Genomic DNA, 17212 nt, shown 5'->3' with positions numbered 1-17212 from the left:
GGCCGCTCAGGAGCTGCAGGTGCGTGGGCTCAGGGCGCAGGGCTGCCCCCGCTGGTGTCCCTGGTCCTGGGGACCGGGGCAGGGTTAGTGGCCCTGAGTGTGGGAGCCCAGGGAAGGAGCACCGGTTTAGAAGCAGGTTCCTGCGCGCCGTTAGCCATCCCGGGAACTGGCTAACCCCCCAGGGGGTGGGGGGCAGGAAGACTCCCAAGTCCAAGCATCAGATACAGAAAAGTAATGTGCGATTCAAGAGGACTGGCCCGTGGACTGGCTTTAGCTGGCAGGTGGACCAAGTACCCGGATCGGGGGCAGCTGCGCCCTCGTGGGGACCCGGAGAGGGCGGGGCGCATACCTGTGACCCGGAAGAGGGGTGAATGCTTGTCGTTCACCACCATCTCTTGATGTCATTGTCATTTGTCAGAAATGTTTAAGTCACTGCAGAATCCGGAGTCATCTTCTTCCTGTGCCTCTGAGTAAACCGAGTTGTCTGAATTTTAATGCCTCATCAGGAACCAAGAAGTGAGCACATGACCCCTCTCCTCCCCCAAACGAGCTCAATGTGATAAAAGAGGCATTTGGGTCAAAAACGAGCATCGGGAATTTGGATACGTAATTAGTTAAATTTTGCAACCCCCCTTTTTTCCCTGCAGAATTTCTCAGTTTTTTCCAATTGTTATTTTTTTCAGTTTTATTGTCATTTATTTTTTCCTATGCTGTGTAATTTGGAACAGGGAAAAGTCAGAAAAACCTGAACAATCAGGAGGGTTTCGTTGGGACATTCTGAATATCCAAGCCGTTACTAGGTTTTTTTTGGGCTTTTTTGTCTTTTGTCTTTTCAGGGCTGCACCCACGGCATATGGAGGTTCCCAGGCTAGGGGTCAAATTGGAGCTGCAGCTGCCAGCCTACAGCACAGCCACAGCAATGCCAGATCCTTAACCCACTGAGCGAAGCCAGGGATCGAACCTGAAACCTCATGGTTCCTAGTCCGATTCGTTTCCGCTGCGCCACAACGGGAACTCCTGTTACTAGTTTTTTGTTTGTTTCCTTTGTTTTTGCTCACTACTTAGCAATGCATTTTTATTCTAAAAAAATGAGAAATCAAATAAAGAATATAAATGATGTGTGACCTTTTATTCTGAGACAAAATTAGACCAGATCTATAGCTTTCCAAAAAAATTTCTATGCATATGTACATCCACATGCATGGACTATAGTTCTCACTATATACGGGATCATGATGTATATATTAATAGCACTTATTTTAAGCAATTATATAAGATTTTGCCTTTAAAATTTTGCAACTAAAACATTATTGAGCGCTTGATCTTAATTTTCACTATTACAAAAAAATGCAAAAAAGAAAAAAAATCCCTTAAAACTATCGAGAAATAACAGAGCCTAGAAAAAGACATTTCTGAAGAATACAGAAAAAAAAAAATCACAAAAGATTACATCACGCCCTCATGACTCTCCAAAGTGACCTTGCACAGAAAATCAGCAATTGGGAAATGTTCATCTTGACCAAGTTATCCTTTTTTAAATATAAATCCTTAACAACCAGGTTTATTCATTTATTTCTTTTTGGCTGCACCTGTGGCACGTGGAAGTTCCGAGCCAGGAGTCAAACCTGCACAGCAGCTGAGACTGCGCCGCAGCAATGACAGCCCGGGTCCTCAACCCTCTGAACCACAGGGGGGACTCCTTAATAAATTATCTCTCTGAGCCAAATTGCCGGGCTGCTGTGTTCGCTCAGGCAGGTTGCCTGACGGCCAGATTGCCGCTTGCCGTCACCAGGAAACAGTCAGTGCTGTTTGCTGCTGCTGACTTCAGCTCCTCCCTTGCTGAGCCGTGTCCACTCCTTTTCTGCCCGAAACGCATGTTGATTGTGTGGCACGGCTGCATGTTCATTTTGATGATGTGCATTCTGTTCCGTGAAAATTAAAGAACAGTTTGTTACTTTTCTGCCCTTCATGTATTTTAATGGAGCTTTTCCCTCCTCTGTCCTGAGTCGAATATTCTTTTCATGAAGGAAATCTGTATTCTTTTCATCTCTATGGCCAAGTTCTAAACACCTACAAATGTTAACTTTTCTTGCCGTCACTTTACGTTCACCTGTTGCAACCTCCCATGACCAATAGATTGAGTTTTACCGCAAAAGAAATCAAGAAAAATTTGCAATTATTAATAGCCTGGTTGGTTTAGAATAGCTTCAGAGTATCAGCTGAGTATTCTTCAAATTTGACCCAACAGCCCCAAAGCCCACTTTTCCCGGAAAGCAGGCATTTCGGGCAAAGCCGAGGGGAGAGCGGCCGCAGCAGCAGTAGGTATCAAGTACTCGTTTCATTCAAACCCACAGCTGAGAGAAAGTGTCCGTTTAGCTCCTACTTATTTACCGTTTTGGCAGTTTGCTTCATACATTTGTCTTTCGGCTTTTCACGCTCTGTTCCTGCCAGCTTTCCTGCAGCTTTGAAAGTGGACGCTTTGAAGAAGAGCTTGGAAAGTGGATTAATTCTGCCGTTGCTCTTTTTCATGAAATGGGTGGACATCCACAAATAGTCAAGGACCTCCTGTTGGGGCTCAGTGGGTTAAGAACCTGACTGTTAGTATCCTTGAGGATGTGGGGTCCATCCCTGGCCTCACCCAGTGGGATCCAGCATTGCTGCAAGTAGGTCACAGATGCAGCTTGGATCCCGTGGCTGTGGCTGTGGCGTAGGCTGGCGGCTGCACCTCCGAATGGACCCCTCACTCGGGAACTTCCGTATGCCGCAGGTGCAGCCCTAAAAAGAAGAAAAAGAATTAAGCAAGGTGCTCAGGACCGGGCTCACTGCCCTCCTTCCACCGACTCATTCGGAGGATACCGGTCAGTCGCTTCCTGCTCTAACCATTGGCGAAATCACAGAAAACAAAGCAGATGAAGCGCGCGTCTTCTCGAGAGGGTCCTTTGTTTTAATGCGGAAGCAAGAAGTGAGATAAGAGAGGCAGGTCCCTGGTGTGATGGGTGATGCGTGCTGGGGCGTGGGGGGCGCTGGAATTTTTAGCGGAGGCGTGAGGCGGGCAGGGTGTTTGCACAGGTGACAACCAGGTCCCGCCCGGAAGGAGGCGTGCAGAGCTGAGCAGGGCTGGGGAACAGTGATTTGGAGCCAAACCAGTTAAATGATTCTCATGATTTAAATATAAACCCAAAAGGTTTCAAAGAACCAGACTCCCAGCTGCCTGCGTCCCTCCCCGGGACAGTCTGAGAGACGCGGGACGGTCCCCACAGCTGGCGAACGGCCTTTGGGACTTTGGGTTCAACGGACTCGTCTCCCACAGCTGGACGAGAGCTTTGGTCTGGCTGGGGATTCTTGGAGTCCTGACTTGGACGGTCCACTGTTTATCAGCCACGCTCAGCACGCGCGTACCCACATTTCCTCGTGGGAGCGAGTCTGCCCGTTGATGACATGTTCCTAAGGTGATCGGGCTCTTTTCCTGGAAAGTTGTACTGAACCTTTTGCTAACGGAAGAGCATGTGGTTTCTAATCCCTTTTTTGTTTTTTGTTTTTTCTCTGCCAGCCCCTAGAGGAAATGCTGAAAGCGCTTCTAATAGACAGGTGCGTAAGTCTGTGTCCTAGCCTTCCGCATTTGCTGGTCCAGTTGGAGGCCATAAAACTGGCGGATCTGTGGATTTGGAAAGGGAAGTACCTCCCAAGAAAAGAAGCGGCTTATCGTGTCTACACCCGCAGGGCCCCGAGGGCCACGGCCGTATACGGTTCTCTCAGACCCCCCAACTTGCCGAGGCATCCGTTTCAAGATTTTGCCCAAATTACTTTTTTTTTACTACCTGAAGTTTCAGTTTTTTTTATTTTAAGAAAAATTTCTGAGTGCCCTTGTTTGTATATGTAAGAATAAGCTTCTCTTGGGTTTGGATTTGGCCTTTCCTGCTCGCTTGGTCTTGATGAGATTACAGGGCAGATGCGTCTTCCTTGAATCCGGGAGCCTCCTGGGCCACGTGGCCGTCCCGGAAGGGATCCTCGGCTCCTGCGTGGGCGCTTGTAAGTGTGATTCTGAAGCTGTGTCTCTGACCAGCGTGTGCCACGGCCTCTCCAGAGTCTGGAAAATCTTCCAGAAGATAAACAGGGGCCCTTGCTTTCGCTGTGCCCCGAGGCCAGGGCCGCGTCCTCCCTTCTTGCGACCACTCGGCCTTTTACTGTGGATTGTGTCCTCCCCTGTGCGGTGTCAGGGCCGCCTTCCCTGAGCAAAGCCCGCATCTGCTGTGGCTTTTATGTGGGACTCCAGTGCACACCGTGGATGTAATTAAAACCTTGTCATTGGGATCGAGGTGTCAGGGTCGGTCTTCCAGGTTTAGCAGTGGTTACGGTTTCACCTTTGTAAATCCCACTGCACATGACGCACTCGCCCAGGCCGGCCCAAAAGCAGTGCCTCGGGCTGAGCGCCAGAGGCCTCCACGGGGCTGTTTTCCTAAGAGAACAGCGATGCCCCCGGGGTGCTGCCCCGGTGTGAATAAAGGCAGGGAAGACACAGGTCGCCTCTGCAGCTTTTCCCAGTCAAGGAGTCCAGCCTTTTCCTGTGTCTGTTTTTGCAAACTGGGGGCCAGGAAGCCGTCTTGCTGGGGTGGGGCCCACAGGGCTTCCTTTGCAGGATGCGAGGCCCCAGCCCCAAGGCTTTCAGCCTCCGCGTGCCAAGGACGGGGAATAGGGTCAGGATGGACCAGAGGGTGCAGGAAGCTACTGTGTCACAAGAAGTGTGCTTTCTCCGGCCTTCCCGGTCTCCCTCACGGTGCTGGGGTGATCGGCGCCGCCCCATCCAGCTGACGCTGACGTGGGTTGACCTGGTGGCACCACCTTCTCCTGATGCAGAGCTGACCCGCTTTAGCCACTGGCAGCATACGGGGATGGCTTATCTTCGTCCGCAGCTACTTAAACGGAACGTCGCGTAGCCAAACGCAGGGGAGAACGGCCTCTCTTCTTGCCACCTGGTCACGTGGTATCAGGGAGGAAAAGCCAACCCAGGAGCCTCTCAAGTGTTAAAGGTGTAATTATTTTAAATAGATGAACTTGTATGGGTCAGAATGGTCCACGTGGAAAAATAACCCTGGACCGTTGTACGTTGCTTCTCCTTTTCGTCCTGTGCTGCTTTTCCTTGGCAGACTCAGGACTCCAGGAATTCAGGGAACAAACTTTCCAAGCTGTCTTTCTTAGGGAGGCGGAGGAGCACATGGAAAGGATGGGTAGAAAACATTTAAAAAACAGCGGTGTCTTTAGCCCATCCGAGGCTTACATTAGATTATGCAAAGTATTTTTGTGTAATAAACCCATGGTCCTTGGAGATGCTGCAGGGTGGTTCGTACACGGGGTCCGTTTACAACGTTTGAGATAATTGCGGACTCTCTCCGCGGATCTCTTTGCTGACACTTCTGACCGTTGAGCGGGAGGAAGGGTCTGGAAAGTTCTTACCGTTTGAAAAATTAATTCTTCCGCCCCCAATAAAGCATTTTTCTTTCCATGTTCATTTAAAAGTATGTCTGTTTCCCTGGCCGTTTCCAGCTGGGTTTATGTCACGCCTTCGTCTTCAGAGCTGTGCGAGGTCCGCGTCTCACCGCTTCTCTCTCGTCTCTTTTCAGCCGAGGAAACACGGATAAATGGCTCGTGCACGGCAGATGCTCGACCCTCGGCCGACTCCCTCACCAAAAAGCAATTAAAAAAGCAAAACCAAACACATAGTATTTGCACTTTGTACTTTAACTGTAAATTCACTTTGTAGAATTGAGATATTTAAACAGACTGCGTTAATCTGTGAACATGGAAGGGCTGTGGCTTCAGAATACGAGTCACATACAATGTATGTGTCTTCTGCGACCTTCCCGGTCTGTGGTTGCTGGGGGTCTGTTTGGAAAGGATGCGAGCTCACTTTCTTCCTCCGCCACGTGGTGACGTGGCCGAGACCTCCCGCCCTGCCCACCTCCTGACCGCGCCGGCCCTAAGGGCCCCGCCAGCCCGGCTCCGGGGGGCTGCCGTCCTGGCAGCGTGGCTGAATCTGAGTTGGAAGCTTCGTGGCTGTGTACAAGTGTGTAACCCGCGGCGATTCGCATCGTGCGGTTCACAGGGGCATGGGTGGGCTTGTTTCTTGGGCTTTTGTCTTGGTCATGTTGCGCCCCGCAGAGACCTCGCTGGCACGGGGAGTCGCCCACCCGGTAAAGCCGTCTTTGCAGGGAGCAAAGAATAGTTGCCAAACTGTTTTTGGTGCGCGTGCTTTTCCATTCCAGCTTCTGTTTGAATTTTTCCTTCTTGGGCTCAGACTATTCATGCAATAAACGCTAGAGAATTATTGCTGAGGCAGCTGAAGGAAAGGGGCCCGTCGTTCAGAAAAGCCAGTTTAATCATGACCTGAGCAAGCCGGCTACACAGGCTTGTCAGCCCGGCTCTTTCTCGTACACCTGGCCTCCCCCCAGCCCCCGAGGTCCCGCCCCGGGGCCACTGCAAGGTGAAATTATCACCTGAACTCATTAGGAACCGTCTCCTTGAGGGGGATGCGGCCAGGAGAAGCTGGGTCTGCGGGTTGGTCTTGGCAGCCCAGACCAAGTGCTGTGGGGCCAGGCCTTCTCTCTGTCCTCCCTGATGCCGCGAGGCTGCAAGGGCAACGGGCCAAGGGCAAACCCGTCTGAGGGGGGCTGGGGGCTGGTAAGGAACTGAATGCCTGACTGAGCTGCAGGACTGGCCCCCACCTCCGGGAGCGCGCCCCCTGGCCCCACAGAGCGTCTGGGGGCAGCCCCGGAGCTGGGGTGACATTCTGAGGCTGCCTCCGTTCTGGCTTCTGGTTGAAAAAAATCTTCATGGCCCCAGATCCCCCAACACGTGTCCTGTCAAATGATCTCCGTGAATTTGCATGAAGACGTTTTATGAGGCTGCTGCTTTAAACTGTGCAGAAGTAGAAAGGAAATTTTGGAGCCACGAAACCAGCTCAAGTGTGTGTCATCAATAAGAAACAGGATCCTAAATTTATTGGATAATCTTTTATATTTCTGAACTTTGATTTTTAATCTTTTTTCTTAGATTAAAATAAAATATGCTATCAAGACTATACTCCGCCTCTTGCTTTGTTCTGAGTCTGAGGGTGTTTGCTGTTGGGAGGCAGGCGAGCAGGGACCTGGCTCTGCCCCCTGGCCGTGGGACGGGGACGAATTACCTGGCCTTGGGGGCCTCAGTCTCCTGCTTTGTCAACGGGGTGGCAGGCATGCCGCCCTGGGCGACAGTTACATGTGTTGGTGTGTGTTTGGAAGTGTTCGTCCTTGTGATGGGGCAGCCTTCACTCACCAGGTACCGAGCGCTGGGAGGACTGCCTGTCCTGCCAGGTGCTCTGTGAACACAGAAGGGGCCGAAAGTGTGCTTGCCCTGAGCGACGGCTGTCCACACGCCACAGCCCGGGAAACCCTCGCCCTCTCCAGCCCCAGGGTCCCGACCTCGGTGAGCCCTCGGTGCATCTCACTTGGAGCGTGGCAGTAGCCGCGGCTTCTCTCCGCTTTCTGTGTAGTTGACACCGGCGCCGCGTGGGTGGAAGGCGCCAGCCCCAAGGCTTGCCGTGCACCAACCGTGGAGCGATTGCCAGTGGTCCCCGTACGTTTAGAGACCATCCTTCATCTCCCACAGATACCAAAAAAGGGCTTCTTTCCTGGCGATGAGAGCTTTTGGCAGCTGCTTTCTTAGTAATTTTCAAATACACCCAGCAGCAGCATCAACTACGGTGGGTGAAGGTGTGGGCCCTGCAGGTCTCGACTGTCAGCCCCCGGAGTCTGTACTCTTTCCTGGTGAGTCCCCCCCGCCCCCCACCCTTCTTCCCTCCCTTCGGGAAAGTGTGATCTTTGTAAAACGCAGCCTTTGCATCTCAGTGTCCTGGGGACGTGGGGGGAGGAAGCTGGCGGGAATCACGGCTGGAGGGCGGGTCGCACCGGGCTGCAGCGGAGCAGGTGGGGGACGGCGGGGTGTCCAGGGAGACGGAGCGCAAACAAAGGCCGGCCCGTGGGAGGGACGAAGCAGAGCCGGGGGGCAGCGGGCCAGCACTGGGGCTGGAGCAGATGGTTCTTGTTGCGAAGGATTAAGATTTCAAATCTAAAACAGACATCGCTCCCCTTACGTACCTGGTGCAGCCGCTTCTCATGATGGATGCTCCCCTCCCGGAACCCCCCTTGCCCCTTCTCATGCTTAACAGCGCTCTCTTGCGTCCCTGGCCAACGTCTCCAAGGCAGAGCTCACTTAGAGTTCCACCGGCCAGCTCATTCATCACACGCACGAATGTCACGTCCAGAATGGTCTTGGGTTATCAAGGCGAAGGGTGTCAGCATTCTCGTAATCCCTGTGCAGAAACGACAGACGTGAACGCCCACACGGACCCCAAGTCGCGGAGGACAGAGGTCCTCCAGCGAGAGAGAAAGGAGGCCGCCGGGGCTGAGCTCTGGGCCTGGGGGCGGGTGACCGCCCGGGTGGTGGGAACGTGAAGAGGGTGACGAGAGCGAGGGCAGCGCTGAGGATGCTGGTGACGATGAGGGCGCCGCTGCTGCTGCTGGTGGAGGTGGAGGTGCTGGGGTGCTGGGGGTCTTCTCCTCGTTACCACATACTGCTACATAGGCTAAAATTTGTAAAGTCTTTTTGACGAATTCGCTGCTTAGGCGTTTTTGGTATTTCTTTGATCTGAAAAGCTGGTTTAACTCTCTTCTGCTGCAAAGTTATGAACGAGCCTCCTGAAAGCTCCATGGCCTAAAGCCGCCCTTTCTTCTTGTCACGCCTCTGTGTTGGCTGGCTTGGCTGGGCTTGGCCGGACCTGCCTGCAGCCTCACACCTGGCCCAGGAGGAGTCAGCCACTGGGGGGGTGTCTCTCCGTGGCTGTAGCTGAAGCACAGGATGGCACACCCATCTGCACAAGCACACTTCAAGCTGCAGCCTGCCGCCTGTCTGCTCACACCTGCTGACCTGCCCAGGGCCACCTGCTCACACCTACTGACCGTCCCAGAGCCCCCTGCTCACACCTACTGACCACCCCAGGGCCCTGGGCATGTCATGGGCAGGGAGCACACACTGCCCCCAGAGGCCCTGGCAGCTGTGGACACAGGTGCTCCTGAGAGATGGCAATGACCGGAGCCACCATCCAGCCCATAGGTGCATCCTGCACCTCCAGACAGAGAAGCTCCACGACAGGTGGGGCAGCTGGATGAGAAGGAGGGGCGCTGTCTGCACTGCCTGGGACGCAGGGGAAGCCCCAGCCGTGGTGAGTGGGTGGACCTGGGCTTCCAGTGTCAGCAGTGCAACCCTGACCTTGGCTTCTCTCCCGTGGAAAGAGGTCCTTCTCCCTCTCAGAGGCCCGCAGCCAGCAGAGGTCATGCCACGGATCGCAGGTGAAAACAGGCCTTCTGCAGGTGGCATTGTGAAGTCACACGTGTGTCGGGACAGTTCTGTGTCACAAGGTGCTGAATCTTTCTCTTCAGAGAGAACAAGGGACGGGGTGGCTGGAACCCAGGACCGTGCGCGCTGCCCGTCGGGGTCAGAGCTGCAGGTCTCCACCTGAAGGCAGAAACGCTCTGAAGACGGAAGCAAGGGGGTCTTATTGCAGCTCCTCTGCGGCGGGAACTGACTGCACTGATGGGAAGAGAAAATAGGCAGCCACGTCCCGGAGGCCAAGAGCCGTTTTTCTCACTTACGCAGCAGACAGAGTCAGACGGCTCGGGCTGGATGCAGCCAGCAGCCTGGCCTCGGCCTCCCAGGACCCCCGGTTCTGTTCTGCCGTCTCTAGAGTGAGGCCATGTCCCAGGCACGGGGACCAGATGCGACAGAGGGCTGAGGACTGAGGGCCGAGACAAAAGGCCAGCTGCGTGTGGCCCGTTTTAGGTTTCTGCTTCCCTGAGCCCATTCAGTGGACGCCTGCTGTGTGTATTGGCCACTGACTGCTTTGCTTTTCCAGATTCAGGGTTGCAGCCGGACCCCTGAGCCCAGGACAGAGGGGACCGGGCGAGGGACCGCGGCAGAGGCAGAGGAGTCTGGCTGGTGAGGCTCCCGCGTTCGCCACACCTGCCCCCGTTTCTTAGCGGTACTTCCAAGACGCAGCGGCGTTTGCTCCATCTTACATATTTTATGTGAAATAAATGCCTTTGTTCTGCCTGTTTTCTCTGGATGTCTGGATGCTCGCTGAGTGCTGATAACGTTGACCAGTTAATGTAATCCGTGTGTGTTTTATAGCAGAAACGTTTCTTTCATACGTCTTGTTCCTAATGTTTTCCTTTCAGAGCAAATACTTGGCTTCCTTAAGTTTAACTTGAAATCATGCTCAGTGAACAGATTGTTTCTTTGCTAAAAAAGATGGCTTGGTGTCTTTCCAACCAGCCCGCCTCCCTGTTACTTTTCCAGTCTTCTGTGGCTGCTGGAGTCCAGAGGAAAGGTGCTTCTCGTGGCTCCTGAGGCGCTCGTGAGTGTGCCCTGTGCCCGGGGTCGCCCTGGGCGCACCTGCTCACATTCACATGTGCTTGATTCTCCGAGGGTTCCAACGGACCAGCTGAGGTCCCGCACTTAACCTGTGCCCAGCGGTTCGCTTTTTCACCTAAGCAAATGGTCTGATTTGGTAAAAGCAATTTATTGATTGAGCCCTGTTATACTAAAAGAAAGATACTTCCGCACGTAAGATAAAGTACGTCATTTACGTGTGTTTTCAAGTGGGTTTAGGATGTTGGCCGGGCTGGCGGCCCTCCGCAGACAGGCGTGACCTGGAGAACGAGGACCAGACGTGGTGACACTCTGCCCTCCCTGAGCCTTGATGCCAAGCCTCCCCCACCCCGCCCCCCAGGCTTGGGACAGAGGCATAGAATAAACACGAAACACGTCGATTCCGATGTTCAAACCCGCCACGAGAGGCTGCCCCTCTCTCGGGTAGAACAATCCAGGACCGCCAGGTGCTCCTCAGGGCCGGAACCCGCCTAAGCGCGCCCGCCTCTCTCGCCAGGGCCCCGACGCCCAGCCTCCGCCTTAGACAGCGCGGCTCCCGCGGCAGGTGGCGAGCTCGTGCATCGTGCTCGGAACACGCTCCCTTCATCTCCCGAACATTTTCAGTCGTCAGTAGGGCTTCTCGCACCATCCTGTCTCCCACTAGACGTGGTCGCGGTCGTGTTGTGCTTTCCGCATGCATTTGCCTGGAAGTTATATGCATCCAGTGAGATGCGGAGACCCAAGTCACACCCTTGTTAATTACTAGTGTCTCCCAGAGAAAGGAAAATAGTGACAGGAGGCAGCTGGAGGGCGGCACTGACCGCGGCTCGTGGCTGCGGCCTCAGCTTCTGACGCCGCGCCAGCCTTGCCGTCGCATGTCCCCTGGTGGCGCCTCGGGTCGGACCTCGGAAGCAGTTCTCCACAGCGGTCAGTGGGACTATTTTGTCACCCAATTGTGGCCATTCTCATCGTTCCCCTCCACACTGGAAACCAGTCGTTCCCACACGTGCTGGCTTTGTTTTCAGGCTGGCGGAGCGGAGTTACAATTCACCGCAGCGCCCTAAGTTCTGTCGAGAATTCCTTGGTAATTCTGATAGGACTACGTGCACCTGTCATTTCTTCTTTCACGTGTGAAGGTCCCCGTGCCGAGGAAAGGACGGAGGTTAGAGTTCTGGAACCATCCCCTGCGCTGGTCATAGCATCAGTTACGCCATTAAACTGGGTCACGAGGGCCACCACTTTGAAAACCCCAGGGTCACCCAAGCATTGTCCGCAGTCCACGGAGCACGTCCTAAACGCCTCCTTGGTGACTCAACGAGTACTTTCGTATCGGTACGTGCGTCTCCATTCTCCTCAGATAGGATTCCTCGTGCTTTGACTTTTCTATTTTTCATGTTCTCAGTGTGACACAGAAACGCCGTCCGGTAGGTTTGCCGTGGGCTTGCTCTTCTCCGTGTTAGTCTTTCACGCCTGAACAAAGGCTCGAAGGACGCACGTGTCTTGAACGCTAGCCCTGCCTCCCAAGTTGCTTCTTCGGAGAAGGGGCGCGAGGCCGTGGTCCTTGCTGAGGAGCTGGATGCTCACCCTTCAGAGGAGCTCACTCACGGGCAGCAGCCTTGGGGGGAGACCTTTCAGCTCCCCCAGCCAGTTGCCTTCGGGGCGCAGCCGCGAAGCCCGTGGGTCAGTTCCCTCCGGCGGTGAGACTCAAGACCCATGTCTCTACCTGTTGGAGGCGTTTTCAATCAATTACGGCGTGTTCCATGTGGACGCGTCCTCTGCAGACAGACCCGCGCCTGCCAGGGGCTCCAAGGACCCAGTCCCAGCATGGCAGCCTCTTCTGGTTGGGACGGGGGGCGAGGCCGGTGCTGGCCGAGCGCCCGCCGCGGGCCGTGCTCTGGCCTTTCTCCTTCAGTCGCGGCGTCTTCTCCTTCGAAGTGTTTCTGGTCCAGGGATGCTGCTGCTGCTGCTGCGAAGAGCAGGCTCCCTCACCTGTGCCTGAGGCTGAGGAGGGAAAAAGCCGTTTTCTAAAGAAGGGCGTGGAAGCCACGCTGACCCCGTCCTGCCCACCGACCACCCACGGGGGAGCCTCTCCTTGCCCTCATCCGCCACCCACATGCAAGCCAAGGAGGGCAGAGGCGCCGCTGCTGCTCACGAGCGTTTCCTGCTCCCAGCGCAGAGGCTGGCACGTGGTGGGCCCTCGGTGAGGTCTGGGGGCTTGGTCACTTGCTGGGGCGGCTGAGGGCCTAGTGCAGCCCACACGCTGGGAATGGGGCTACAGGGACACCGCCTTACACACCCCTGCTTTCGTGTCTGCGTGGCTCCGTCATCCTGGGGGAGCGTCGCTTCTCCCTCCCAAAGGAGATCCCTCCCGCTTACCGCCGGGGGCTGCGGCTGGCCGGCCGGCAGTCAGGCCGTCTACACCTCCGCCTGTCACGCGCCGTCTCCTCCTCCATCACCCAGGTCCTGCTCGTCAGCCCTGCACTATCACGAGTGACTCAGGACAACTCGAAACAAACAGAAAAGACAGGAGTTCCAGCCCTTTCTGGAGTCGCTCTGCTGTGAGTCTGAGCCTCGGCTTCCGCATCTGTAACCTGACCCCAGATCAGATGGACATGAAATGTGATGTGACGTAGACACAATTAGCCAAATGTCAGGCGCCGAGTAACTCCTCCGTTAAGCACGGCTGTTAGTGTTTACACCTGCTGCCGGCTCACTGCTTTTCACATACGCTCAGGGGATACACTGTCCAAAGGCTCACTGCTAACTTGCAAGGCGGGGCCTCGGCCTGTTCAGATCAGTGTCCATAGCACCCACAAGCCCACGTGGCCACCTGAACTCAATCCAGTCCGTCTGACCAAAAAGCCTGTGATCTTAGGATCTTGTCACCTACCCACCTGGCAGGAGCTTGATGCCCGGGCCAGGGAGGCAGCTGCGTGACCCACAAGCCGCCAGCTCCACAGGGCCATCTGAAGACCCGGGTTTCACAGCTTCCCCAAAAGTCCCCGGAGGCTCACGGCCGCTGGACCTGCTTGGGACTCAGGCTTGACCAACCCGGGAAGTGAGGGGCCCCTGGGAAGAGGACCCGCCCTCCTGGTGGCGGAAACGGTCTGCGGCCCTGGGGACATCTTAGTCTCTTAAATGGGGAATAAAGCCGGCGAGGGCGGGGGCAGGGAGGAGCGCGGGACTGCGGGGAGGAGGGAGCAAGTGGGGAGCCCTCGGATGCTTGGAATCAGGCGGAAGCGGGCGAGGGAAGCCGGCCCAGCTCCGCTCTGCAGTCTCCCCTTCAGGGGCTTTGAGCCCCTCGGCCCCTCGAGGTTCCGGACCCCCTCGATTCAAAGGCTGCCCTCTCCTCGGAAATCTCCTCGGCAAAGCAGACCTCGGCCTGGACCCTCCCTCTGGGACCCCGGGCCTGCGCCCCCGTGGGAGGGAACACGTGGCCCTCTGGCTTTCATTTCCCTGGACCGGTCTGGTCGCTCTGAGGCCCCAGGCCCTGCCCTCGGCTTCGCGGATGCGGCCTCATCAGCCAGCGCCGCTGGAGGACGGGCATCCTGGAGCCCGTCCTCCGGTCCACGCCTCGCGCTCAGATGCCTGTGCCCCACGCAAGAGGAGAGGGTGGGATCACAGGCCGTTTTGTTTTCGTGAGAAGCTGTTCTCAAGGAAGGGACTGGCGCTGCCCACCGCGACCTTCACGGTAGCTTCCTGCCCCGTTTCCGTCACACGCTTCAAACCCCCGTGTGGCTGTTTCTGGGCTCTCGTTCGTGTTTGAACAACTGTGAATGATTTCATGTTTTCCAGCAAAGTGCAGAACTGTTTCCTAATAAAGCTCGGATGAACTCGCTCTGCTAATTCTTTCAGTTCCGCCGAGGATCGGACAGGTTCCTGATTCATGGACATGGAGGGTTCAGGAAGCCAGGTCAGACCTGGGTGGGGATGCTGGACGGAGAAGCCCAAGCAGGCACGTCTTCCCAGCTGAGTTTGGCCTCATTTCCAAGGAATGATCAGGGCCATGGCCCCCGGTCAGTCCAGGAGCGGGGTGCCCCGGACCTCTGTGCCCGGGCTGGTGCCCGGAAAGATGCCCCTCACTCCCCATTGAATCGAGTGGGTCGCCTGCCTCTGGATAAACGGGGGACCCATTGGGGTGCCGTCTCGTGTGGGATTTGAGACGGTCTGCTCCTCCCTCTCCTTGGAGACAGTCATCAGGCCAGGCTCTGACTTTGCCCCGTCCCGGGAGGCCTCACTGGATACAGTTCCACCCTGACTCAGTAACGTCGCTAACGAGAAACAACCCGCTGAACGCCAGCCTGCAGGCCAGGGCGAGGCATCCCAAAGCTCGCTCGCTCGCTCTTGCGGGTTATTTCAAAAGCTACGCAGCATTACAGGATCACAAGCGAAAATGGTTGCGAGACAATGAGTTCCACATTTTCTCTGCGCTGGAATCCTTTCAAAATGCAAATGCGGGACGGGGGCTCCTGACAGCTGCGATTGTTTTAAACGTGACTTTGCTTTGGTTGCATCAATCATACATGTCCAACACGAAGCATGCAGCTTAAATTGCCACGAGAGCATGAATGTGCGTTTTTTCTTCATCTGTTGTCGTGTTTAAATGCTCTCCTGCCCTGCTAAAGGTCCAGAGGTGAAACAGGAAAAGCTCTTTCTGTCGCTTTGACATTTTGTTGCAGCGTCTGCGTGGAAGGCGTAGACAAGTCTTGCAAAGAAGCTCGGAGCCGGAGATGAAGTCGAGCTGATGGCAGACGTTGCCGTGAGAGCATCCCTTTCTGACAGGTTCTCGTGGACGCACGCTGCGGGCTTGGAGTGTGGAATTCCCGCCGCACAGGCAGAGGCAAGGTCGTCTTGAGGTTCTTTTAAAGGGATGGCAGGGACCCTGACGGAAAGACTCTGCTAGGTCCTTTCACCCAGGCTCCCGTTGCCTGGTCTCCGTCAAAGACTTGCCCCATAGTTTGGCCAGGCTGTGGATGCCAGGGGCTTCAGGTCACGTGCGGTTCCGCAGCTCACGTGGAGCTGAATTACGCACCATCGGGAGCTGCGCTCGGGCCCGAAGTGATGGAGCACCCTCGGCAGGTCCTCGGGCACGCAGGACGGAGCTCGCTGCCTGGGTCCAGGAGCCGGGAGGGTCACTGGCCTCGTGGGTTCCGGCCAGGCTGGGCAGCCGCTGTGCCAGGGGTGGGGGACACAGGCTCGGCCAGAGAGGAGGGGGCTGGATCAAGCCCGGAGCTCCTTGCAGAGCTGAGAGGCCCTTCCTCCCCCAGACCCCTCGCCCGTGGCCTTTTGTTTACGGGCAGTGTCACGCTGAGGCCCACGTCGGGCCCTGCGTTTCTGGTTTGCCCGTGCGTCAGATGGTTGGGAATTCTCCATATGCCCCACATTTTTCTGTCCTGTTATTCCAGGGAGTTTCTGTGGATACAAGACCGGGAGTGGGCTCCCCGAGGCAGGGAAGCAGTGTCCCTGGTCCCAGGGCCCTGGCTGGGTTCCCGGGAGCCTGTAGCTCCCAGGCCAGGGCAGGGTCTGCCTGCTCCTCTGCCCCAGGCTGGCCTCGCCATCCACAGCCAGGTCCCAGCCCCTCGGGGGACAGGTCAGTGGCCCCCCCCGGGGTGACCCTGAAGCCATGACAGGCAGAGCTGTGTGGATAAACGCCCAGGCTCGTCAGCTCAGAGCGGGGTCTTGTGAGAGTCAGCTGACGAGATCCCTCAGCGGCTCCTTGGAGCTGGGCTCTCATCGGGCCTCCCCACCTTCCCCCGTCGCACGGATGCCCTGCCTGCAGACGAAGGTGGTGGGGTCCCTGCTCTGTGCCCTCCTTCTCTGCAAACTGGCATAAGCACCTGCTACGTACCTGTCACCATCTGTGTGCCAGGGAGGCTGCGCCATCCCAGGTCCGGAATTGAGGCTTCCGTCCCCTCGGTGCAAATTTTAATCTGTTTTTACCTCTTTTTATCAGTCAGAGTTTTCCAGAGAAGCAGACCAATAGTGCGTGTGTGTGTATGAGTGTGCGCGTGCACGTGCGCGTGTTTGTGTGTGTGTGTGTGTGTGTGTGTGTGTGTGTGTGTGTGTGTGTGTCTCACTGCAGATTCAGGGAAGAGCTGAGGGCCGAAGGCCACCTGCGGGCAGAGTTGCTTCCTCTTCAGGGACTCTCAGGGACTCTCAGTCTTTTCCTTCGACTGTTTGGACGTGGCCCACCCCCACTATAAGCGTGGTCTGCTTTATCAAAGTCGGCGGATTTAACTGTTAATCCCATCTAGAGAGACCTTCAGTTTCCATCTAGGATCCTATTTAACAAAAAACTGGGTGACATGGCCCGGCCAGCTTGATGCACAATTGTGTCCATTTCTCAGACACTGAGCACGGACTATGTGGAGGGTCCATAAGGAAACAGAGGGATCGGGGCTGCCGGAAGATGCTGTGGGTTTGTGTCATCTTCTCGGGCTGCTCTGGCTCAGGGCGCCCACTGCATCAAGGTCTCCGGCTTGGCCACGAACCGCAGGGTTCCGAGCGCGAGAGGACGCGGCTTTGCGTCCCCCCAGCTCCTCTCTCGGCCACCGTCCCGCCCAGCTGCACACTTGCAGCAGCAGGTCCCTCGTGGAACCTGCGTCCCGTGTCGGAAGAGGAAGGTGTTGGCAGGCATTTCGCACGTGCAGGATTCTTCTGGATTTTTCCCTCGGCCTCTCCGCCCAGGACGCTGCCCGAAGGGGACTCCCACAGCGTTTTTTCACACTTACTGCACCCGGAGGGTCTCTGGCTG

At 55.9% G+C, this 17212-nt stretch overlaps 1 protein-coding gene and 1 long non-coding RNA gene across 4 annotated transcripts in view; one reads left to right on the top strand and one right to left on the bottom strand.

The window, feature by feature from the left end:
- Positions 1–7075, top strand: part of SMOC2 (SPARC related modular calcium binding 2) — a 139725-nt gene extending 132650 nt beyond the window's left edge. For 2 of the 3 annotated variants that reach the window (XM_021085700.2, XM_021085691.2), the window contains exons 12-13: positions 3551–3588; positions 5619–7075. In XM_021085700.2, the coding sequence (XP_020941359.1) occupies positions 3551–3588; positions 5619–5636 (56 nt within the window). In that variant the 3' untranslated portion in view covers positions 5637–7075. Of the gene's footprint in view, positions 1–2767; positions 2859–3550; positions 3589–5618 lie in introns of all 3 variants that reach the window. The other variant, XM_085015189.1, reaches the window with a different exon arrangement.
- Positions 1569–13046, bottom strand: LOC146405853 (uncharacterized). Its single transcript, XR_014839191.1, has 3 exons — positions 12835–13046; positions 8130–12459; positions 1569–1922 (listed from the first exon to the last, which is right to left on the bottom strand). It is a non-coding gene; the product is annotated as an uncharacterized LOC146405853 (long non-coding RNA).
- Between the last annotated feature and the right edge of the window lie 4166 nt (positions 13047–17212).

The sequence above is a fragment of the Sus scrofa genome, chromosome 1, assembly GCF_054392235.1.
Source record: "Sus scrofa isolate SSC_HxYL_T2T_F1_AM1 chromosome 1, Sscrofa_HxYL_maternal_Yorkshire_Landrace_v2.0, whole genome shotgun sequence".
Taxonomy (NCBI): domain Eukaryota; kingdom Metazoa; phylum Chordata; class Mammalia; order Artiodactyla; family Suidae; genus Sus; species Sus scrofa.
The sequence above is the reverse complement of the archived record's forward strand: the minus strand, read 5'-3'. Positions and strand labels throughout refer to the sequence as shown.